The sequence below is a fragment of the Eublepharis macularius genome, chromosome 2 (assembly GCF_028583425.1).
Source record: "Eublepharis macularius isolate TG4126 chromosome 2, MPM_Emac_v1.0, whole genome shotgun sequence".
NCBI lineage: Eukaryota > Metazoa > Chordata > Lepidosauria > Squamata > Eublepharidae > Eublepharis > Eublepharis macularius.
Window position 1 is genome coordinate 142465761 of NC_072791.1, and position 26352 is coordinate 142492112.

Genomic DNA, 26352 nt, shown 5'->3' on the forward strand with positions numbered 1-26352 from the left:
GAGAAGTGAAGAAATGGAAATGGTTCCCCTCCTCAGTATGAATCAGGAAATGGGAAAAGCACTAAAGGACTTGAGTGGGGATCTCAATTATGGTGTTAGAAATGAGGGGGAAAGTGATTTTTATCTCCTTTAGACAAAATACACTGACACTCTTGAGGAATACTTTCTTTGCAATAATATGGGAACATTAAGCCTATTTCATTTAAATATCATTTGAACAAAGAACATGGTTGGAAACAGCCGAATTAATAAGTAAGAAAAACTAACCATCATGGCACCTCAAAACTTCAGAAAAATCCGATCTATTTTGATATCTACACCAATGAAGCTGTCTTAGACCACTGCTATCTTTTCAAATGGGATTTAAATCCCACCTTTCTTTCATTATGACACTTGGCAACTTATATTGGATTTTCAGGAGTTCTCTTATTCAGGGCACTGCAAGGTTGTTGTGTTATGTACCATCAAATCATATCCAGTCTTTAGCTCTGTATGGTTTACTCTGACTGAAAGTAGCTGTCTGGCATATCATTTTAACTTCTGATATCAGGGATCGGATCTGGGATCTCCTGCATGTTCTGCCACTAAGTTATACCTTTCCCTGGTATTTTCAAGGAAATATACATTAGAGCACATTATTCTATTGAACTCTGAATGAACTTTACTGTAGATTTTTTCTAGTATGTTGTATAACTACACAGATGCACCTTCATCTTTGACAGCCAATTAAAAATAGTGGACAGTATCAGATAAATGTTCTCTAATTGTGATGATCTGCTCACTTAACTTTTCCTGTCATCTTTACTGATTTATCTCTCTTATCTTGCAGCTGGATATATTGTCACTTTTTGACGAGGAAGAATGTCACCTGAATTAAAATATGAATAATTAATTAAATCTCAAAGCAATCATAGTTTGTTTATGCTATCACATGAAAAAGATCTTAGATTTCTACATAGATAAAACATAAAGCTGTCAATCCAGATAGTAGATCAGAGTTTTGGCTGAAAGAAATCTCATGAAGATCTAGGTGAGAAACTTCCTTTTGTAATGTGTGTGATGGGAATTTCAATGTATTTCATAGTAAATCTGATTGATTTAAACTTAGATTTAATTGAGAAATGTTAGGAGACAATTCTTCTTGCCTTTATCTGTTCCTAATCTGTAGGTTTTTTCTTAATAAGCATTTATATGTTGATGTCTTGCTTTATTAAAAAGACTAGAGTTTATTTTAATAAAAGGAATTATTAAGACAAGTCTCTGTGTCTTGGTGGGGAGAGTACTGCAAGAACTCAATTATCTTGTACTGAAAAACAGTTTCTCTAAAAGGAGCAAAATCTGTTTTCAGGTCTCACTTAAAGGTCTGAACACTGCTCAGAATATAAGATAAAAACTTTAATCTGAACAGTTGGAAGCCTTAATGAGATGTAGATAAGCATACCACTACAGTATAGGGTGACACTTTCGGCATGGCACAGTCCTCTTGGAAAAGACAAACTCTTGGTTTCATGCTTTTATACTACAGCTGTAATTCAGAGTCCTCCATGCACACTGGACTCCACTACTACCTAAACAGAAGATGCTCTGTAACGACAATGAGCATCTTCCCTTTTCATTGTCAAAAACATGAGTGCACAGAGACACAACGAAGCCTAAATTAGATCTGTTCAACTTGGGAAATCTCAAGATGAACACAGTACACCAGTAATGTATGGTTGCAGGCCACCACCACTCCACCCCATCCCATCTTTGCAATCCTTGACAGGCAACAACAGAACTCCTGGGAGCATAGGAGACATAGTTGGGTTGACTTGAGTGAGGAGTTATATGTTCGGTTCTACTCCTTTTCTATAATATTCTCAACCAAATGCATATCAAAGGAGAAATAATCCTCCAATCACTAATTCTATTTGCTTAGTTCCACAATCATCACCACCAAGTTAGGAATTACGCTGGGACAGGAGTTTTATTTAGTAACATGTTTCTAGAAGAGACAATAACAAAATGCAAGGAAAAACTTTCCATTTTCATACTGCCCTAAAGCTCTAACAAACCAACCAAGCCCAAGAATTCATCATAAGAGTGCAGGAGCAATTTCAATGGTGTTTATCCTGAGAACAGTCTGTGGTACAATCATAACTGAAAGAGAATGGAAAAGTAAAAATCAAAGCATGGCCTTACAGATAAATTACCTGAAACGTTAACATAAATAGCCAAATAATGGAGAAATCCTCATCACAGAAGTACAGTTAAAGGTTTCAGTCATATGCATCTGAAAAGATTCTTGCCCAAGGCACTCAGGAATAAGCTGTTACTCACAAAGAAATGCCTTGTTAACATGTGAATCAAAGCTTGCCTAAAGATATTCTTACAGCTTATTAACATCTGTGGATTCATACATAAAGATATGCCCGAAGGGAATAAATATTTTATTGTAGAGAAAGCTAAACTAAGAAGGGTTTATTGGCAATATGGGTTATTCTGCCTTGTGCATGCAAGTGCACACCTCTCATTGCATTCTTTGGAAATCTGATTATTGTGGATCACACTCCTACATCACTTAGTTTTATATAGCACCAACTAAGTACAGCCACATCATTCTGTATTCTGAGGACCGAGAGATAAGGGATTACATATTTTTAAATCTTACTTCTCTTCCTCTGGAAATGGCGTTTTCGACGAAACCTCATGTTAATTTTTGGCCAAGATTCAGTCTTTTCAATAACAGTAGCCTCCACACGGACAAGGTCTTTTCTATGTAACAAAGCAGAGAGGGAAACAAACTAGCTGTGGATGTTCTGTTCTGATCAACAGGATTGCCTCAAAAAGTAAAGCTGAAATATTGTTAATAATAATAATAGTCATTATTATAACAATTACTATTTCCTTCTAGAGTGCCAAGCAATTTACTTAAAAAATAAGACATAAGCCAAGCCAGGCGTACTGCCTTAAAAAAAGACAAAACAAGAGAAGGGGGATGGACGGAAATCGTAGATGTGTGAGAAATTCAATACAAAGTGAGAAAATAAGAGGGAGCCAATGCAGAGAGCAGAACAGGAAATAACATGTACCACAGCGACAGAATTCAAGAAAGATATCTGAGAAGCTGTTGCATTAAATAAGGCAAGAGATGAGAGGAACAAGAGATTTAAAGAAAAGGCTGAACGTTGTACATATTAACATATTAATATGTTGTACATATTAATTCTTTTAATAGATTTTAAAATTTTTATCAATTGTTATCAACCACCTTGGATCCTGCCTGCATTGGAAGATGACATATATGAATAAATGTTACAAAAACAAAATTGAAAAAATTTAGCAAGTGAGTGAATATGTGGGGAGAAAGAATGAGAAGAACCAAAGGTTATGAGTTCGAGGGAGAGAAATAGTACAATTATCTCGGGTGGGAGAACGGAAGAGCACCAGAAATTCAACATTAAGAAATGTGTGGCTGCCTTTGAAGACTACTTGGAAACTTTAATGTACCGAATGTGGAAGCATGTTTGCTATCAGGGGATAACCACTGGCTGCATATTACTTTAATTTTGCAATCTCTTCATTGACAGACAATTTGTTTCTGGGTCCAATACAAGGTGCTGGTGCTTACCTTGAAAATCTTTCATGACCCAGGTTTGACTGAAAGATTGTCAGGGATGCTTGTAAGGAAAGCTATCCATCAGGCTCTCAAATGGATAATTTTAACACCCTGGTTCAGGCTCTAAGTTTACACAAGCCCAAGACTAGGCCTGTTTTGAGAAAAGTTTCTTGGCTCACTAATAAGGCACGCTTGCAAGTCCTCGCCATTCTCTTGAGAACTGGCCTTGGGAATCCTGGTACAGCACAGCTGTAATCACTATCATGCAGTACTCTCCATATTTCTCATGCTAGCACTGCCAATTAAGTACCTAAGCCCTGATTGGTTCATGCTCTGGTGGCCTGACATAACACAGGCCTAAAAATGACAGTTTGATTGTAATGTGAATCCTCTCTAGTTCGTATCTGTCTACCAGCATGTGTGTGTGAGAGAGGTTTTCCTTCCATGCCTCCTGATTTCCAGCATGACAAGAATTGCATGGCATGGACTGGACTCTATTGCTAAAGCCTTTGGCAAGAACCTCAGCCATGAGGCCAACTCAGAGGTCGCTAGACAGTCAGTCTGCAGTATTTTAGTTAGTTGAGTGTATTTAGAATATCCAAGCTCCTATTCTTTTGCACTTGCCTTAATGCCTATCTGAAGAGCGGTTCCTGCTCAGCAAATGCTCCTGAAATCTATCTTTAATAAAACTACAATAATAAAACTTTAATAAAACTATATTTACCTGCCTGTGTCCATAGTTACTTGCTGAAGAGTACGCACCCAGAGGCTGAAAAAGCTTCAAACAAACACCCCGAACCCTTTGAAGCTCCTAGGAGTCCTGGAAAGGCTGTGTTCAGCACCCAGGAATGGGAGAAGGGGGCCTGGGGTCTAGACAATACTTTATAAATAATGTCTGCACAATGATATTGTGTGGAAGCCCCCCCTGCCCCTGCACAAGCTACAGTTACGGTGAGAAGAGCGTGGAGCAAAACCTCCATATGGAAGCCACATTTAAAGTATTGTGCAATGGTACCTGGCCTTTAAAATAGCAAGATCAGCTGATGAGGAGCCTGGACTTGGAATACTTTTAAACATGTGCTATCTTTCATGTGGATTTAAGCATTTTGAGAAAACTTTGCATACAGTTCTTTTCACATCTGAATGAGTGTGACAAAGCATTATTTTTGCCAATTCATCTAATTTGGACAGGATAAGATACTGAACAACAAAAGTATCATGATGATTTCTCACTGTAACTTGATTTTAAGCAGTGCATATGTGCCCGCACGCACACACAAGCATGTACGCATGCGCACAAACACACACATCAGCAAGGGGCAGAAGATTCTGGATGGCAAGTCTGCGTGCTTATAAAATAGCAGGGCTGATGCTTTCTGAAATGATATCTAGTCCCATGTCTTAGGAAGTCTGAGGATTAATGAACCTAAGATCTGGCACTTGGTCATGTTTTCCTGTTCCAGAGAAGCATTAAAAGCTCATTACTGAAATCACTTTCCCGTTGAAGGCATTTAAAGATAACTTTGCCACTGAATGATTCCGTCTTAAAAAAAAAAAAAGCTAAAAAGGTCAACAAAGTTTAAGCGCTTTGATACATGAAGTGTCTGTGCCAATGCCTGCCTCCCTGCCTGGGATTTCAGTTGTAACTGTAAAGAAAGTGAACCTATAGAAGAGCAAAAGAAATCTTAACCTCTTGAGAGAGGCTAACAGCCGGAGCTTGCAGCTCTAAGAGGAAGAAACAAAATACCTAGATACACTCTATTTGTGGGAACTATTAGTATGAGCCAGTCTTTGTGCCATTGCCCCCCTCTCCTTCCATCACAGAAAATGATTGGCAGAATCCAACCCTTGACTCTCTTTGGAAGAAGCTTGCACTCCTAGCCTTAATGTGATGCTTTCCCTAATAGTCGGATTTTACATCAAATTGTAACACTGGAAACAAAAATTATTAAACCCTCACCACTTCATTAAACACAGTGATACATACTTGCATCATCTGAAATTCTTCAAGCAAATTAAGGATATTTTCTCTTTTTATGAAGTCAGTGCTAGAAGGCTTAGCACTGTATTTTTTGGAGAAAACTTTATGAACTCAGCCCTATAATCACACAACTGGAGTACACCAAAGGCAACATAATCCAACCCCTCCTTAACCCCATCACCACAAAACAGGCCCATTCGGTGCTGAGATACATCCTTTCCACTGTAACTCCTCAATCTATTGCACAAAATGCTACTAGCACAGACCAAGTTCATTGTGGATGAGTCAAGAAAACTAGATACTACAAACTTTAAAAAGAAAAAGGCAAGACACTGTACACTGGAAAGATCCCAACACCGAGCTGATCTGAAAGCTCTCTCTATGCCATTGCCAAATATTTGCTTTATTACCTCACAGAATCAATCCCAGGGGCCACTGTGTTGGGCCCACTCCCTAGGCAAGGCAGCTATAGCCACAACGAAAAGACTCTGAGTATAGGAATCAAAGTGGGAGGTAACAATCTTGTACTTCTGCCCCTAAACCTCTCTTACAGATACTGAGGCTTCACAGTCTTCAACTTGTGTGCTGTGGTGAACTGTATTCAGCCTGCTCTCAAAAGCAGAGGCACTCAATTAGACCCTTACTCTCCCCCACTCTTTTCTTCTAAGTGCAGCTTTATACTTTTTCAGTTTTTTACTCAAAGGACTTATGATTAAGACTTAGTTACATAGGCAAGTGTTTCTTTTTCTTCTACTCTCTGTCATGTTGGAGTGATTTGCAGACATTCCTTCCTAAGCCCTTCAGTGCTGTTTTCAGCAAACTGCACAGAATAGAAAACATTTCTATTAGGATGGCAGCTAACTTCAAGGACAGAACTATTCCAAAGTATACCTTACCCTAGAAGTGGCCTCCCAAGGAGAGTGAAGTCTTCTGTACCAACCAGCAATACCTAGGCAAGATTAAATGAGGCACATCCATCTTTATGTCATTGTTACAGTATCATTAATCAAAAATAGCATCAACATTTTTAATGCATATGAGGAAAACTCTTGTTAAAATGTGGTTTTGTCCTCTAGCCACAATTTACAGCCAAATATAATGCAAAGGCAGAGAACAGGCCAATACAATATAGACTGTATTAGCTGAGAACTGTTTGCACCTTTACCTAAGCTCACTTAGAGCAGAAAAAATATAATTTGCTTTTGAGAGATGACAGATAGGAATTAATAAATTTTAGCTATCTTCATATACAAAGAAATTCTGTCTGTTATCCCTACACACTTTGAAAGGAAAAGGGACTTCTTGGTAGCTCAGAAGACAGTATAGGCATAGGGGAAATGGCAGCTCTAGCTATCCCTTGGGTTCAGAGTAATTTAAATGGCTGCATCAAGAATACATTAAGAATGTCCGCCATGAGCCCGCTGATGTGGGGAGGGCAGAATACAAATCAAATAAAATAAATAAAAAAAAAATAAACAGGTAATGCCCCACTGCGGACAAGATGACAATTTTGCAAAGTTATTAAAATTGCCTTTTTGGGCCTACTTTTCTAATCAGCTATTTCATCATGCGCTCCAGTGTAGCAGAAGTACAAAGCCAGTTGTAAAAATGTATGTACTACCCAGAATGATGTTTTTGTTACAAACTATTCCAATTGTTAAAGATAAGAAGTGTTTTGACAAATGGCAAAGGAAGATAACAGATTTTGTCTGGGCAGGGAAAAAACCAAGAATTAAGATGAAAGTGTTGTGTGACGCAAAAGAGAGGGGAGGTCTGCAATTACCAAATTTGAAACTGTACCATGAAGCGATTTGTTTAATTTGGTTGAGGGAATGGGTTAAATTATCTAATCTTAAACTGTTAGCTTTGGAAGGGCATAACAACTTGTTCGGTTGGCATGCGTATCTCTGGTATGGAAAACATAAAATGGATGGCATGTTTCAGCACCATTTTGTGAGAAGGAATGTCTTCATAATTTGGCAAAAATATAAGAAGTTTTTTTGGGGAAAAAGGCCCATGTGGATTGTACGAGCAGAAGTGGTGAACCCAAATATGTATTATAAAGGAGAAGATTGGTTATCCTACAAAGAACTATTAGGGGCAGACAGAGATACCTTTAAAATAATAACTAAAGAGGAGTTACCATTTGACTATGGTTGGTTGCAATATAGACAAATTAAAGATGTATTTGAATCTGATAAAAGAAAAATGGGTTTTAGAACAAAAAATACAGAACTAGAAGAGATTTGGTTTGGAGAAGGAGTAAAAATGATTTCTAAAATGTATAAAATTTTATTGGAATGGTACACACAAGATGAGGTTGTTAAAACACAAATGGTGAAATGGGCAATAAATTTTAATAAAGAAGTTACAATGGAGACGTGGGAATTTTTATGGAGGAACACACTGAAGACATCTACATGTAATAATCTGAAAGAGAATGGATATAAGATGATGTATAGATGGTATTTAATGCCGAAGAAATTGGCAAATGCAAACAGTGATATGTCAAACAAATGCTGGAAATGTAAAAAACACGAGGGCTCTTTATACCACATGTGGTGGACTTGTGATAAGGCCAAAATTTTCTGGTCTAAGATCTATGTGGAAATGTTGTCAATTATGAAATGTAATTTGTTGAAGAGCCCGGAAGTGTTGTTGTTAGGACTAAATATGCAAAAAGTTAATATGGGAGACAGGACACTGCTATTTTATATGACTGTAGCAGCAAGATTATTGTATACACAATACTGGAAACAAGAAGACATACCAGAAGTGGAAGAATGGATTCAAAGACTGCTGTACATGGCGGAGATGGACAAAATGACAAGAAAATTGAGAGAGCAAAATCCAAATGAATTTCTAACTGATGGAAGGAAATATAAGGACTATCTGGAAAATAAATGGGAAGTGAGAGGACAATTGTGGACTTTAGAGAACTACTAGGGATGCAGAGAATGTATATGAACTTTACCTTTGATAATAGGGATTATAGTGTGAAGAGAGGTAATGATAAGAAATAAAGGGGTTCTAGTGCTGTTGGAAGTCAAAAGGGGAAAAGGGGGAGGGCAAAGGGATGGGGGGCATATATATCAACCTGAAGGGTAAATGAAATTGTATATATTAAAAGAATGTATGTTAACCCATTCAATAAAAATGATTTAAAAAAAAAAGAAGTACAAAGCCACGCAAAGCATATAATTGGAATCCTCTTAAATTCTGGTTCGTTGTCAGGATTTAACAATATGTGGTAAGGATTTACTGGAGGCTTAAACATAAAAGCAAGACTTTTCTGCCTTCCTAGCTATCAGATTCTTGCAAATGTCTCATCTCTTTCACACACAATCCGCAGAGAAGGCCTCTCAGTGTGGGATGCTACAGAAACTGGGTTATAAGGAACCTCTTTCCCTTGCTAGATTTCCATAAACAGGCACTTAAATATATATGCTGATCATTCACTTGTGGTATTTTATCTAAAACTTGGATTAGCCAGGTTCCATGTTAATATTAGAAGAGGAGTAAACTGGATATTCTGAAGTATGTGACCACAATTGTCATGTAAATGCTATCCAAAGCAGGTAGAACATGTCAATTATATAAGTGTACCAACACTGAACAGTAATAGATCAAATTGTCTGAAAGGCGTTTCTTATTAGCAGCATTATTCCAAAGGCACAGTTCTAATTTTGTAGCCATTTCTGTTTCTTTAAAAATGCTTCAGTGGCCTAATCCTTTTCCGGACTACAATACAGGGGAAGGATGGGGTCCTATCTAACCCCACACTGTTTTTCCAGACTGGACTGGAGAGAGGAGGCTCTCCTGCAGCCCCAAGCAGGACTGAGCCCTCAGATTTTAAAACAAATGTTTTAAACAAACAAAGTAAGTAAGTAAGTAAGTAAGTAAGTAAGTAAGTAAGTAAGTAAGTAAGTAAGTAAAGCAACAGAAATCCTAAGGTAAAATGGCTGTAATGTCTCCAGCTTGTCCTCAGGGTTGCTGTATCATGTAGTTGTGCCCTCAGTAAGAATGAAACCATTTACAGAAGAGTAGCAAATTATAAGTGTGTGCTCACGCAAAATATCAACCTACCTTACAGAATCTAGAAACCTGCATGGATATTTGTATGGGGACAGCTACAGCCACTTCTATAATTACAGTTGGTCTTTTTAAAAAATGGTAGTTATAGTAACAGCAGCAACAACAACAACATTCAATTTATATACCGCCCTTCAGGACAACTTAATGCCCACTCAGAGCAGTTTACAAAGTATGTCATTATTATCCCCACAACAAAACACCCTGTGAGGTGGGTGGGGCTGAGAGAGCTCCAGAGAACTGTGACTAGCCCAAGGTCACCCAGCTGGCTTCAAGTGGAGGAGTGGGGAATCAAACCCGGCTCTCCAGATTAGAGTCCCACGCTCTTAACCACTACACCAAACTGGCTCTCTTATAGAAAAAAACAAGACTAATAGAAGTAGAAGGGTCACTTAATTTTCACCATGCAGTCATGTACCCAATTCATAAATGCAGAGAAGTTAGCCGTGTTAGTCTGTGGTAGCAAAATCAAAAAGAGTCCAGTAGCACCTTTAAGACTAACCAATTTTATTTTAGCATAAGCTTTCGAGAATCAAGTTCTCTTCGTCAGATGCATAAAGAAAATGAGAACTGCATATATGAATGAGCTCAAACATTTTTAGGGATGTGAAGTTTTAAAATAGTTCTTCCATCTATTAACACAAGTGCTGTTCAGAGTTTTAATTTCCTAAAATATGAGGACCGTAAAACGTAAATTATTTGTATGGGCCTAAAATGTTTGCTAATAGGAAACTCACCTTCTCCATTCGGATTCTGTCTCCACATTCAGCAGGTATGTGATTTTCAACTAAAATCAAGTCTTCACTGGTTACTTTCCATTGTCTGCTGGCAAAGTGAACAACTGCAAATAGCCTTCCATATTGTCTGGCAGCAATTTGCTCATTCACTTTTTGCACAATCTCTGTGGGGAAATTGGTAAGTTAGTAAAGAAATGAAGTGAGTACGAATTCTGAATGAGCATACAGTTGGGAGAGGGGGTCCAGGAAGACTATCAGCCTTAAATAAAACAACTCTTTCAGAATAACATGACACCCATTTATTCTAAAGCATTTATATTCTGCCTTTCTCCCTAAGAATTCAAAGCACCTATCAACATATCATTAAAATCCATCTCGTTACAAAGACAAGATGCCAGGCAGTCCTCCATTACGCCTGGATCTTGCGTCAACTGATAGCGCCTTTCTCTGCAGCTTCAAGGAGACCATCAGAGGGAAGACTGGCAGGCAAATAAGAATCGCCTCTGCAAGGAACATTTCACTGAATTTTGTCTTTGGTTCTTGAGTTAATTTGGGAGCCAATTTTTGGTTGAAAAACAAAAATAAATGCTATGTTTTGTTATAATTTTCACTATACGAGGGATTAGGGGTGTGCACCAAAACAGATTTGGTAAATCCAATGTTTTTACTAAATTTGGGGGGGGGGGAAATTGGAATTCCCTGAATTCCAAATTGATTCTCTAATTTGGTTCAGCTATTTCTGAAAAAAAAAACTGATAATATTCAGCAATTATTCCCTATGGGGAAATCACTCTGGGGGCTATCTGATGGGCTGGGAGGAGGTCATTTTTCAACCAAACTTCACTAAATTTAGAAGGAACCTACTTCTGACTATCCTATAAATACTGTCTCATGTTTCATGAAGAATGGATACCAAGGGCCAATTTTATAGGCCATCAAAGAAGGTGCCCCCACCTTTCCTATGGGTGCCCTATGGGGGAAAATATCTAGGAGCTATCTGTGGGGATGAGGGGCAAACTCCACCAACTCTGCAATGGACCTACTCTTTGACTGTCTTCTAAAGACCCCCCCCCCATGTTTCAGGAAAATTGGACCCCTATAGGCCCCTGAACAAGGTGCCCCCAGCCACTCCATTGTTTTCTATGGGGAGTTAAAGTCGACTCTTACTGCAGAAACACACTGGGGCAAGGCTGCTATGGTCAAGGCACACTCCCAAATTTAAGCTGAACTCATCCAAGAGAAAGCCCAACAGAACTAAATTGAAGCACCTCATGACAATCACCCTGTGAGGTGGGTGGGGCTGAGAGAGCTCCGAGAAGCTATGACTGACCCAAGGTCACCCAGCTAGCTTCAAGTGGAGGAGTGAGGACTCAAACCCAGTTCTTCAGATTAGAGTCCTGCTGCTCTTTACCACTACACCAATGTTTTGGCAATGGCTTTCCAGGGTTCCAAGCAGCTCTTTCTCAAAGCAGTTTAATGAAACCTGGGGATCACACTTTGGTCATGCAATGAGAGCCCTTGAAGTACTATTGGGATATGACTGCGTGCTCCTTAGAACCTTTTTCTAGGTCTTGCTGGAAAGGTCTGGAAAAGATTCTCATACTTGGGACAACAAAGAACCACTGAGCTTTAGAAAAAATAATCTGCTACTTGGAAAATTCAAACTAGTCTTGTCCTAACTTAGTCAGGAAAAAGTTTAAGAATCTTTATGCTACTGGATTTATAAACAGTTATTTTTAATTAATGTATAAACATACAACACATATTAACAATATTAGGATGGAAAATATTCCAAAGAATAATAATTCTAATAACCAAATATAATTAAGCTAAGACAAAATATGACCTAGATAATCAGTTTAAATGCATATATTATAAACCCCCAAACTTTTACAATTTGAATGTAATACATTCTTAATTTAAACTGAAATTTCCTTCTTAACCTGTTCCTTTATAACACAAAGGTAAACCAACAATGATGAAATATTTCTTCTGACATTTAGTCTCCAGTTCACTTATATATTGAAATAGCATCTGTAATGATTCCAAGTAAATGTGTGTATGTGTTTTTAAATGCTTGGTTTGAGCTAGGTGAAGAGTGGGGGTGAGAGAGGGAAGAGTGAGTGATGTAACTAGTTGATGACTGAGAGTGTGGGAGGAGTGAATGCAGTTTAGACTGACAGTGCAGGGAGAAAGGTTTCAGTCAGAAGAAAGCAGGCTAGCTGTGTGCTGCCTGAATATGTTGAAGTGTTTTATGAGAGAAATAGAACCTGTGTGGAACCTGAACTGAGCATATTTGTGAAAGGACACTCAGTCAGGGAAAGAGAGGCCAGCTGTGTGCTGCCTGGGCAGGTTTCATATTTCTGTGAATGAGAGTCAGAGAAAGAGAGGCTAGCTGTGTGCTGCCTATATTTGAAGTATTTGTGAGAGAACTATTGAGTCTAGTGAAGGAGGCTAACTGTGTGTGAAGCCTTAGAAGAGATCTGTGTGAATGAGTTTATAGGAAGTAACTTTAAGAACTAAGAACTACTTTTATGAAACCAATACGCTTCTTGAAAAATAAACATTTATTTTGTTTTGTTATATCCCAGTGTAGCTGTCATTGCTATATCCCATTCATATCCTCAGGGCCACATAGAACCACGAAGAAGCCTGACGCTTAAACACGTTACCAAAGGGGAAATTTGAATAAAATATTTTGGAATAATATATTCCTGGTGGTAGCAAACTACCCAGAGGGTGTAAGGGGAAGATTAAAAGAAAAATCTACCCCAAAGAAAGTACAGGTCATAACAAGAGGAGGCATAGCGGTGGGATCTCAAACATCCTGAGGAGAAGAAAATATTTTAAGTGGGATATAATAGCCTGGGAGGAGGGAACATTCTGAGAGAAAGGCATTCTGAAGGGACAGAAAGCCAAAGAGACAGAGTGTTCAGTTAAATCCTATGAGGAATATAGAACTGTTATAAAGGAAAGACACAGAAGAACTAGTAGGATTTATAAGAGAACGTAATCTGGTGAAGTTTAGCAAAATTGTAGAAGGAATTACAAGTAAAAGAGAAAAATGGCAGAGTTTATGGGGATGAAAAAGGAGGCTCTGATTCAGAAGTGCAGCGAGTTGAATTTACCTCATGAGGGGAAAAGTGTAGAAGAACTAAGAGTTATACTGATACAAAGCAGTGTGGAGCCTAGGAGTACTGCATTTGAGAGAAACCCTGAGGGAATGTATAATCCTAGTCCAGAATATTTAGAGTTTCTAAGAGAAAAAAACCATCTTGAGAAGGAAAAGTTGAAAGTTGAAGCAGAACAAAAACAGCTTGAATGGGAAAAGCTGAAAGTTGATGCAGAACAAAAACAGTTTGAGAGGGAAAAGTGGAAAGCTGAAATGGAACTTAGAGTTCAAGAGATGGAAAGACACACCAGTTTGGAAGCAGAAAGATTACAATTAGAAAGAGAGAGACTTAAGAATGGGGACAAAAAGGAGGGAAACTCTGAACCCAGAGCTGATTTACCTCGAGTTACCCCAAAAGATTTCATGGTGTATGTGTCAGGAGAAGATCCACAAATTTTCCTGTCCACTTTTGAGCGATCTGCTCAGAACTGGGAAATACCTGAGACACAATATATGAAGTATTTACCCAGCTTAATTAGAGGGGAATTGGCTGAGATCTACAACACATTTCCCTCAGATAAACCTGTTGTTTATGCTGAATACAAAGAGGTAGTATATGACAGATTTAGGCTAGGTGCTGATTACTTCAGAAAGAAGTTTAGAAGCCTAGTGCCTCAGAAAGAGAAGTCATTTAAGTCTTTTAGTGCCAAACTGACAGACTATTTTGATAAATGGATTTCATCTGCCAAAGCTAACTCTAAAGAGGGAATAAGGGATCTAATGATTTTGGATCAGTTTTTATTTCAACTTCCTTCAGAGATCAGACTTCTGGTTAAAGATAAACTTCCAGAGAATATCAACCAAGCATCAGAGTGGGCAGATAGATTAACACTTAATAGAGGAGGATGGGATTGCCGTGAAAAGAAAGACTATTCTCATAAACCAGAGTTTAAATCAAGTAAAGGACAAGAGGGAGAAAGGAAAGGAACATATGAGAGAGCTGAGATTATAAAAAGTCAGGATAAAAATATAGAAAGAAACCAAGACGGATACTGGAATGATAAAAGATGTTTTGTATGTGGTCTGAAAGGACATTTAGCTTACAAATGTCTAAAGAACCAACCCAAGCAAACAACGCTTGAGCATGTAAGGAGGGTCACTAGAACTGACTTAGATGATCAGAGTGATGAAGATGATAGAAACTCCAGAAGCTCAACAAACACAAATGAAACTCCCAGTAAGAACACTGCCTTACCCATAAACACTGAAGAAATAGTCTACTTGTGTGGGGTAAAGATAGATAAGGTTGCTCAGGGTGCTGAACTGAGAGAGGTGGTACAAATAAATGGGAGAGATACTTTAGCCATTCTAGACACAGGAGCCTCAGTAACACTGGTCAGGGAGGATTTTGTTGATAAGAAAAACCTGATTCCAGATAAACAAATATCCTTGCAAGGTGTGTGGGGAAATTCTAAAAGAGTGCCACTAGCACGGCTAAAAATTAACTGGAGAGGAAAGGAAGAATATTTTCCTGTAGCAGTTATTAAAGAACAGAAAATACTAGTAGTATTGGGAAGAGATGTAATGGGAGCAAAGGCAAGAATTCAAATATGCACTGACTCCAATGATTTGCTACAAGTTGAAGCCAGGGGAGCAGAAGACAAGCCCCTAGGTATCCTAGCAACAGACACAATTGATACATTGCAGGAGGGAAAGAGAAAGAGACAAACTCCTGTTAGTATTACTGCTGAAATGTCCCAAGAAAAAGGAGGAGGCATAAATAAAAACTCTGAGGAGTTTAAAAAAGAAATTATGAAGGATCCTGAGTTAAAGGACATAAGAGAGGAGGCCAGGCAGAATAAGATGAATGCAGAAACAAACATTTTTGCATGGGAAAATGAGTTGTTACAGAAAAGGGTTACTAACCTAAAGCTAATTTGTGAAAAAATAGATACGTCAGAGCAAGAAAACTCTTATCTGGATATAGAAAATAGAATGCCGAAAAAGACTCTAACTAGCCAGAGAAACCTCAGATTTCAACTAGAGTCCTTAGAGAAACAGAATACACAAATTGATGAAGAGAATTTAGAACTCAGAACAGTTGAATCTTTGAAGAGTATGAACCTCAAGATGGCTCAGTTACAATTAGAAAACAAAGAACTGGAAAGTGAGAAACAACAGCTTCAGAAAAGTCTAGAGTTTATGAAAACCTCTTTTAAGAAGGCTAAACATTTAGAAGTCAGTTACCAAGGTTTGGATATAGAAAACCAAAGGCTGCAGAAAGCCCTAGAAAACAGCAACAAAAAAATTGCAGCATTTAGAAATGGTGATTTATTTTACCGTTGCTGCCTTTTTAATCGTCTTTCTACTAACGTACAGAAGCTATCAGTCAATTAGAAACAGACTTTATGTTGGAGGAGAGAAGCAACTTGATAGTAAAGTTGCTGCTGATTGAAGACAAATGGGAAGTACTAGAAAAGCTCAGCATGTGCAAAAACAGTATGAAGAGTTAAGAAACTTCTTGAAGGATGCTAGCCTTTTAAATGAGTCACCCAGTGCATCAAATATGAAGAGAGCATGTAAAGAACTGAGCTCAAACCCTGTTCGCAAGAAAGAAATAGACTGTTTAGGAAAGAACAGAATATTGATAAACAACCAGAAGAAGCAAACAACGACCTAGTAGAGAAGGCCAAAGCTGTGATGACTTCAGCCCAGCAGTGGAACATCCCAGAGAGCGAGATGACCTCAGCCCAGCAGTGGAGCATCCCAGAGAGCGAGATGACCTCAGCCCAGCAGTGGAACATCCCAGAGAGGAAGATGACACCCCAGCAGAGGAGGAACGCAAGTTAAAGAAACCCAAGACTTTAAACCAAAAACCACAGAAGGGTGAGAGGTGGACTTAACTGGAACTGCAGAGACAATAAAACATTCCCTAAGCCGGAGAAAGCTGCACACAACTCTTCTGAAAAAGAGATGTGTTCCGCTTAAGGAGAAGGGGGGGGGATTTGTATTGATTCCAAGTAAATGTGTGCATATGTCTTTAAATGCTTGGTTTGAGCTAGGTGAAGAGTGGGGGTGAGAGAGGGAAGAGTGAGTGATGTGATTGGTTGATGACTGAGAGTGTGGGGCGGAGTGAATGCAGTTTAGACTGACAGTGCAGGGAGAAAGGTTTCAGTCAGAAGAAAGCAGGCTAGCTGTGTGCTGCCTGAGTATACTGAAGTATTTATGACAGAAATAGAACCTGTGTGGAACCTGAACTGAGCATGTTTGTGAAAGGACACTCAGTCAGGGAAAGAGAGGCCAGCTGTGTGCTGCCTGAGCAGGTTTCATATTTCTGTGAATGAGAGTCAGAGAAAGAGAGGCTAGCTGTGCACTGCCTATATTTGAAGTATTTGTGAGAGAACTATTGAGTCTAGTGAAGGTGGCTAACTGTGTGTGAAGCCTTAGAAGAGATCTGTGTGAATGAGTTTATAGGAAGTAACTTTAAGAACTAAGAACTACTTTTATGAAACCAATACGCTTCTTGAAAAATAAACATTTATTTTGTTTTGTTATATCCCAGTGTAGCTGTCATTGCTATATCCCATTCATATCCTCAGGGCCACATAGAACCACGAAGGAGCCTGACGCTTAAACACGTTACCAAAGGGGAAATTTGAATAAAATATTTTGGAATAATATATTCCTGGTGGCAGCAAACTACCCAGAGGGTGTAAGGGGAAGATTAAAAGAAAAATCTACCCCAAAGAAAGTATAGGTCATAACAGCATCATTTAAGGTAAGAAACTATATTTTGCATGCCCAGACTGCAATACCTGGAAGTACCTAAACAGTTCAACATCACTTCCGGTGAAGATGGCAGAGTAATCAGAAGCAATTCTGTGCTGTACCTATCACTTCTCTGTTATGCATTGATTTGGACTTGTCTTCTTTAATGCAGCAGTAATTTGCCTTTATTTACTGTTCTGTATTTTCTCTTGTTATCTACTTGAAATAATTGAGCTTATAATATACTACTATGAGCTGTAAAGGGAAAGATATAAAGACGGCCCCTCCTTCCTCTCTTGGAGCTGGAGCAGAAACTCAGGAAGAAGTAATTTCTTTTTCAAAATATGGGGGCCTAGCTGGAAAAACAATCTGAGCGACTAAAACAACTTCACACTAATGATAAGGCAATTGTTAAGTCAATTCAAGAACTTTGGGAGTCAGCTGAGGTATACAAGTTGAACAGATGGAGATTAAAACTGCTGCTTTGGAAGACTGAACCATTGCTCATGAGACGGTTGTCTCAGCTTCACATAATGTCTTCTGTAACCGAATCTCTCAGCTAGAGATTTACACCCAGCCTTTAAATATCTTTGTTCCTGGACTCTTAGAATAGTCTGAAAAGACAGGACAGAAGAAGCTGCTTGAATTTATGGAGACATTACTTCACAAGTTTCTGCAGCTTTTTGTTGATTATCAGTTGCACACTTACAGGATTCCTCGGGCACCAGGCAGTGCAAACAAACCAGCTCCATTGATTGTCCAGTTTCTACGAGGGAGGGTGAGAGATCACATTTGACATTTGACAACAGAGAAACAGGACTTGTGTTGGGGTCTTAATAAAAAGCAGATCATGTGGTGGGCAGTTGCTGGCTGATTTATAGAATTATGATACTCTTTTACTATTTTCTGATAAGAATTTTACTTATAAGGTTATTTTTGTGATACCCTGTATTTATTCAGTGATAAGGGAAGAGACCTTTATGAATTTGATATACTTTGGGGGGGGGGTTATGTTCAACGTGATATCATGGAATGCTAAGGGTATGAGAGACACTACCACGATATGCATATGTCTCCAAACTGAAAAAATTTAATGCTGAAGTAGCTTTTTAAAAGAAATTCATAATGGTAAATGATAAAAACATTTGTAGATACTGGGTTGGAAATGGACCTTTGGACACTTACCGTGAAGGGTCCTTCTCCTCTGAGGATTGAAGAACATCTTGGGTGTTTCCCACCATCCAATCAGGGAGGCAGGAATTTACATATTTTTCTCCTTCCTGTTGGTGCGTTGACTCCCAGAAGCAGTACTGTCACTCCACAAAAAACTTGATAAACAACACTAAGGTGGAAGGAGAAACACAACGAAAGAACAAACGTTTGCAGAAAAAGCAACAGTCAGAACAACAGCCAGAACAGAAAAGGAAGACGAAGACCCTGGGAGGGCAAGATGTCCTCTGATCCTCAGAGGAGAAGGACCCTTCACGGTAAGTGTCCAAAGGTCCGTTCTCCCTCTGACGTGGAGGACATCTTGGGTGCTCCCAAAGCAGTTACATTCCTTTGGGCGGAACACGGTCTTCGTTCTGAATTATGTGCTGCAACACCCGCCTTCCAAAGGCAGCATCCGCCAAATCATACCAGTCCAATTTATAATGTCGTACGAAGGTAGTTACCAAAGACCAAGTGGCGGCTCTGCATATTTCTTCCACCAACACTTGATTTCAGAAAGCTGCATTGGTTGCCGCACTTCTTAAGGAGTGAGCCGTGATTCCCTCCGGAATCTCCTTATTAGACGCTTTGTAAGCTTCTGCAATACATGATCGAATGCTCCGACCTATAGCTACGGAGGACATCTTCCGACCTAAGTTGGGAGGACCCATGTTAACGAAAATGAAATCTGATTTCCTGATGCCCTCTGTTCTGGTCAGGTACGCCTTGAGTGATCTCCTCACATCAAGGCAGTGCCATTCCTTTTCTCTGGGGTGCCGTGGATCCAGACAAAAAGACGGAAAGCTAATTTCTTGTGATCTGTGAAATCTAGAGTATGCCTTTGGAAGAAAGGTGGGGTCTGTGCGCAAGACCACCTTATCCTTGTGGAATACACAGAGATGGGGTTTTAGTGACAATGCGCTGATTTCTGAGATTTGCCTTGCCGATGTTATTGCCACTAAGAAAAGAGTCTTAAATTTTAGCTACTTCAGTGGAATTTCCTTTACTAGTTCGAACAGGGGCTTGGTCAATGCTTTGAGCACCACATTAAGTCTCCAGGTTGGGAACCGATGTATCACTGGTGGGCTTAGCAGCGATGCCCCTTTTAAGAAGCGTTGAACGTGGGGATGTTCCGAGATCTTTAGACCTTTGGTGGTAGGTAGGACCGAACCCAGAGCTGCAATGTGTCTCCTTAGGGTAGCTGGTTTCAAACTGGAGTCAAGACAGTCTTGTAAAAAGGGCAAGACCGCACTCAAAGATGGATGAAGAGGGTCTACCTTCTTCCTTCTGGCCCATCTAATGAATGTCTTCCATGAGGTGTTGTAAATTTTTATGGTTGATCTCTTCCTGGAGGTCATCATGGTGTGAACTATTTTGGGGAGGTATCCCATTTCAGTTAACATTCTGCGCTCAACTTCCAAGCGGTCAAACACAACCGTTTCAGGTGCGGATACCAGATGGGACCCTGCAACAGGAGGTCTGGAGTTGTCTGAAGAGATAAAGGGGGTTATTCTGCTAATCTTTGAAGAGTCGAGAACCATGGATGTCTGAGACACCAGGGGGAAACCACTATGACAAGGGCTCGCTGTTCTATTATCTTCCTCAAAACCTCGGGGAGAATCGGAATGGGCGGAAAAGCGTATAGGAGACCCTGGGGCCACTGTGACGTGAGAGTGCCCGTGCCTTTGGACCAAGGATGGTAGTATCTGGACAGGAACCGGGGCAACTGATGATGCAAACAGGTCCAGGACTAGACATGGGCATGAACAGAACCCCCGCCCCCACAAACATGGTGTTCGCTGTTCGTTGCCATTCACGAACAACGAACACTGACAAACGTGACCTGTTCACGAACATGTTCGTTGTTCGTGGGGGTCAGCAGGCTCTCCTCCAGCCATCAAGATCCCTACCATGCTACTCCCAGAAACCCTACCTGAGCAAGCAGTAGGAAATGTACCAATAATAAATAATAGCTTGGCCCCAGAGCCTGGCAACAGCCCTGGAACCTGAAGGGGTAGATCCCTACCGCACCACTCCCAGAAGCTTTATCTGAGCAGGCAGCAGGAAAGGTACCAGTAATAAATAACAGCTTGGCTCACAGCCCGGCAGCAGCCCTGGAACTTGAAGAGGTAGATCCCTATCCCACCACACACAAAGAAAATTCAAGCTCCAATGCAGTCTCCCTGTCTCTCTCTCAAAATGCCAACAGCAACTGCCTCTCCCTCACTGTCTGCAAAACCAGAGCTGGGAGCCCCGCTCCCCCCTGCTCTTTGATTCCTTGTAACAAATTTGTAGCTCCACACTTGAAAGAAAGACCTGCCTATCAAGCTAAATTGGACTTAGATTGGGGTTTCCAGGGCAACAGCAGGAGTTCAGACAGAGTTCAGGCAGTCCCTGCCTCCAGTTGCCAAGGGAATTGACTGCAGGTGCCAGATTGTCTGGCTTGACGAATAGCAACAAACGGAAATGAACAAGGCTTGCAATGACCACCTGTTCATTTAGAATGGGGCCTCATGAACAGCTTGTTCACGAACAGCTGATTGGGCTGCTCGTGGCTTTTTTTAAGTTCGTATTGCTGTTCGTGCTTATCTCTATCCAGGACTGGCTGGCCAAAGCGGTCTGTTATTATCTGGAATGCGTCTCTCTTTAGGCACCATTCTCCCGGTAGGCTAGATTGCCTGCTCAGCCAATCTGCCTGAATGTTGTCCTGACCCTTGATGTGCTCCGCCCGGATCGATGCCAGGTGAGATTCTGCCCAAGCCAGGACCCTGGTTGCTTCCCTGTGCAAAGCAGATGAGCAAGTCCCTCCTTGTTTGTTGATACAGGACTTCACTGACATGTTGTCCGTACGGATGAGGATGTCTTTCCCTTCGATCTTGTCCAATAATTCTGTCAAGGCCAATCTGATCACTCTCAGCTCGAGCAGATTGATGGGCAGGGTTGACTCGCCGTCCCTCCAGGGATGCTCCCCAGCCTGAGAGGCTTGCACCCATAAAAATTTGGGTTACTTGGGGAGTCAGTAAGCTCTTGCCCTGATTCAGGTTCCTGTCTCTGGGCCACCAAAGGAGGCTCTCCTTGACCATTCTGGGCACTTGTATCGGCAAGTCCATCCTTGTCATGATGAGAAACTGGTAAGGCCTTAAGAAAGACAGGAGGGGCCAAGAATGAAACCTGCCCCCATGTATGGCTTCGCAGTTTGCCGTGAGGGTGCCCATGAGCTTGGATAGGATCATGAGAGAGCTCGCCTTGCTTTGGATTACTGCTATGATTAGCCTCTTGGTTTTCTGAATCTTGTCTTTAGGAAGAAAGATGCGACACCTCCTGGTATCCACTATCATGCCTAGGTGTTGTATAGTTTGGGAAGGTAGAAGAGAGCATTTTTTCAGGTTTATCTGGAAGCCGTGGAGCTGCAGGAAATGGATGTATCTTGACTCGCCTTCTGTGAGCTGGCTCTGATCAACAAGTTGCCCAGATATGGATGGATGTGGATTCCCTTTTCTCTGAGATGCACGATTGGACTGATGAGGACCTTGGTGAACACCCTCGGGGCTGTTGTGAGGCCGAAGAGATCTGAACTGATAGTGGTTGCCGCTTACGCTGAACTGGAGAAAACGACGATGCAATGTAACGATTGGGATGTGAAGGTACGCCTCCGTGAGGTCTATTGATGTCAGAAACTCCTCTGGCTGGAGAGCTTCTGCCACCAACCAAAGTGTTTCCATGCAAAAGTGTCTGATCTTCAGGAACTTGTTCACAAATTTCAGGTCCAGAATCGCTCTCCAGTCTCCGCTTATTTTCGGGACTGTAAAGAATAGGGAATACACACCTTGACCCCGCTCTCTGACAGGTACTGGTTCTATGGCGTGAATGTCCTGTAGGTGTTGAATGGCTTGCCTGGTGATATGCTTCCGGTAGGGGTTTTTCCTTACAGGTGAAGCAATGAAACGATCCAGAGGAAGAGACTCGAATTCTATTGAGTAGCCTTTGGAATTTGAGGTGAGTCATAACTTGGAAGCCTTATTCTCAAACTCCCTCTTTTCTCATCTATTCTGAAAGTGTTTGGTGGGCCTAGAGGTGAAGGAGCCCCTCTTGAAGGTGCCCTTTGTCGAGTTCCAAGATGAATGCTTGGAGTCCTGTCTTGGTCTGGCCAAAGTGTGAAAGGAACGAAATGGCTGGTTGAAGGGGCGTCTGTCAGGTCTGTGCAGGCTCATAGGTAATGCTTTTTTCTTGTCCCTTGTCTCCACCAGGACTTTGTTGAGGTGGTCCCCGAACAGCTTGTCTCCCTAAAGAGGATATGCCATCAGGATGAACTTTGACTGGATGCCGCCTGCCATGCTCTGAGCCACAGCAAGCGTCTGGCTACTGCTGCCGATGCCAGGGAACAAGAAGAGAAGGATATGGCATCCAGCGTCACATTCGCTGCAAAGGAACTAGCTTTAAGAATCCTGTTCACCCCTTCAAGCAACCGCCTGTTGCTCTCTGGAATCAATTGAATAAGTTTTCGTACCCAGACCATGGAAGCCCTTGAGACTACAGATGCTGTGGTCGAGGCCTTGATTGCCAAGGCTGCTGCCTCATAGGCCCGTCTAAGAGAGACCTCTGCTTTCCCGTCTAGGCTGTCTTTCACCACCCCTTGTCCGTCTTCGGAGAGAAGGCCTGATGTCTGGATAGCAGCCACTGGAGCGTCGATCCGAGGAACCTGCATCAACTCATTCGCAAAAGAGGGTAAGGCAGATAATTTTTTGGCTGCAGGGGAGCATTGTTTGTTGGCAGCAGGCATCTCCCATTCAGCTTTGAGCTGTCGCTCGAAGTATTCAGGAAATGGGAAAACTCTCTCAGAGGAGCTAGCTCTTGGGAAGAACTCTTTACTCCTTTCGGGTCTGTTAGCTCTTTTATCTGATCTGGGGTTGTCCTCCTCCTCCTCCTCCCCCATTCCCCTATTTTGTAACTCTAGTGCTGATAGGGATTTAGAGAGGAGGTACTGACAGTCTTCAAACTTAGTCTATTGGGCTGCTCTGGGACAGAGATCTCCTCCTCCTCTTCCTCAGACTTCCTCGTTCTCATCACTATCAGAGGAGACCCCCTCTGCCCAATGGGGATCAGAGTTGGACAGTCTGATCTGAGTGGCTTTTTGAGCTGCCTTGGTGGGCCAAGCTGCTGATGCAGTCTTTTTTGGCTTGTCCTTGACTTTGCCATGGGAAGGGTAAGGGGGTGGAGAAGATGTCACTGCAAGGCTGGCAGAGAGGCTGAGAGAGCTTTACCAGCTCATCCCTCATTGCTTGCCTAATCATAACAAAAAACTCCACCGAGGGCCCCCCCGACAGCGGGTTGTACATTACCCCTCCTGCGGGCCCCAGTCTCTGGGGATGGCTCTTGTTCTGAGTCGCGTCGGGTTGAAGAGGCTGGATGAATATTTGTCAGAGATGCCTTAGGCTGATCCTGCACTGGGCAGAGGGCTGGACTAGATGGTCTGTATGGCCCCTTCCAACTCTATGATTCTATGAAGACAGGTCTCCCATTGGGAGGGTGGAAAGCCCAGCGACTTGGCCCACATGGGAAATGGCGCACTTGCTACTGCTCTTTCCTGCCCTTTTACTCATCCATTCTCAGGTGCCGCGCTCAGCCTCCTTGCAGAGCTGCGCCATCGTTACAGCCTCCGACTCTGTCTTTGCCCTCTTGGTGGGCACACACGGCTCCAGAGCCATACCATTGCTGGGAGCCAGCTCCTGCCTTACAGGAAGGGTGGCACCAGATGACTGGTGATTTGCCACAGCCTCAGCAACTGGAAGCTCTGCTTCCTCCTCCAAAAAACTCACTTCGGACTCCATTCCCCAAGGACTGAGGCAGTCCATTGAGCTCTTAAGGCAGAAAAAACAGCGAGGGAGGTAAGAGAAAGGATGAGTAGAGGAATAGATAAGGTGAGGGAAAAATCAGAAGAAGCTGACTGGGAAAGTTGAAAAGAAAGGCTGGAAGTGAAAGTGAAATTAGGCTTAAGAAGCAGCTCAAAGGGCTGCTGCTACTGCTCTCCCTGGAGGCAGGAAAGGAGGGAAGGGTGACCAACAGGAAGGAGAAAAATATGTAAATTCCTGCCTCCCTGATTGGATGGTGGGAAACACCCAAGATGTCCTCCACCTCAGAGGGAGAAGGTATATGTTACAGATACATCTATTCAATCTAAGAGTGTGGCTATATTAATACATAGATGTGTCTCTTTTCAGGTTCAAGATGTAATAACAAACCCAAATGGTTGCTTTATTATTTTGGTAGTGAAAAGCTTTGATTTTGTTATGGTTATGATTAATGTATACAGTCCAAATGTGGATTCTCCAGATATGTTTCATCAATGTTTCAGTAACTTGGTAGATCTTAGATCTGATTATTTGTTAGTGGAGAGAGATTTTAATGAAATACTAAATACAGCCTTAGATGAAGCACCCCCCCCGCATAGTAACATGACAACATCAATTTGATCTGTTCTCACATGGTAAAGTAACATTATGGTCAAATCTAGATTTAAAAATTGGAAAGAAATCTTTCTTATGGAAAGCTTGGACAGATAAGGGAATTTTTACTTTAGATCAGCTGATAGGTAAAGGAAGATGAGTTCTTGTCATTTTTTTCAACTGAGGTTTAAATACGATTTGCCTCCTTCTGCTGAATGGCAATATTTACAACTGAAACATTTACTTGAGTCCAAATATGGTCTGACAGCTTTGAGTGCTTCAGAATCCCCCACTCTTTTGGAGATTCTTATGGAATCAATGCAAAAAGCAAAAACTACAATTATATATAATAAATATGATACAGAGAGCATTAGAGATGAATGGAATAATGATCTCGAACACCCAGTTTTGCTAAAGCAACAGGATAAAGGCTGCATGCCATATTCCTGTTGCTACTATGGATCTTAAGTTGCAATTTATTCAACAAAAAATTATGTTTACGGTTAAAAGGCTAATGCTCCGTTCATTTCCTCCCTCCCGGTTTTAAAAGCCAGGAAAGGGTTAAAAGGCTTCTTGGCGTCCTCCTTCCTGGCTATAAACACACTTTCTCATTTTTTTTAAAAGCCAGGGAAGAGTGCCTCTCTGTTGCTTCGTTCCTTAAACAGCTGTGCAAAATGCTCCCACAGAGCACCAGGAGGGAAGAAGTGAATGAAGCAGCAATGTTACGCCTCTTTCCTGGCTTTAAAAAAAAGAGAGAGAGAGAGCACAGCCAGGAGGGAGGAAGCAAACGAAGCAGCGGCATTACAAATCTTACCTCACTTTAATGATAAAAATCGTGGAAAAGGAGTTCAGAGAGCAGAGGAGGGTGGAAGTGGTTACCGGTGGGCAGCCAACCAATGAGCGCCCAGGAAAAGAAAAGTGGGGGGAAACACAGTTAGGAACTAAGACTTCCTGCACACACATAAGTTGCATCAGTGGTAATTCAGAGGCGGCTTCAAGAAAAAGTTGCTGTATGTCTGCAGGAGGAAAACTCAGGGGAAAGACAGACAATATTCAATTTTGTGTCCCATGACTCCCTTGCACATGTGGAACTCTGGAGATCATGGGAAGCAGAATGGAAACTGTGGAAAATGTCAGTGCTGAAAGTGTCTAAGATTCAAACATTCCCTATTGCCTTCCCCCACAAATTCCTGTAGCAAGCCAATATTCATGCTGCATGATGGCTAAGCTACAAATAAACCTTTTCACTTCCAAGTAGGAGCTTCTGCTTCCAGCTTAAATTTATTGACATATATCTCTTCCACTGCATCTCTTGAGCCTGTTTTTCCTATGCTGACTATATTTATGTGCTCCACAAAAGTTCAGAGCACAACAACAAATGACTGGCAATAAGACAGAGACCTAAGAACTGA

General features: G+C 41.2%; 1 protein-coding gene across 1 annotated transcript in view; it reads right to left on the reverse strand.

Moving 5' to 3' along the window:
• Positions 1-1401: 1401 nt before the first annotated feature.
• MRPL21 (mitochondrial ribosomal protein L21) overlaps positions 1402-26352 on the reverse strand; it is a 41343-nt gene continuing 16392 nt past the window's right edge. The window contains exons 4-7 of the mRNA XM_054969854.1: positions 10409-10572; positions 6476-6528; positions 2651-2754; positions 1402-2139 (exon numbers count right to left, since the gene is read on the reverse strand). Of these exons, the coding sequence (XP_054825829.1) occupies positions 2075-2139; positions 2651-2754; positions 6476-6528; positions 10409-10572 (386 nt within the window). The 3' untranslated portion in view covers positions 1402-2074. The remainder of the gene's footprint in view (positions 2140-2650; positions 2755-6475; positions 6529-10408; positions 10573-26352) is intronic.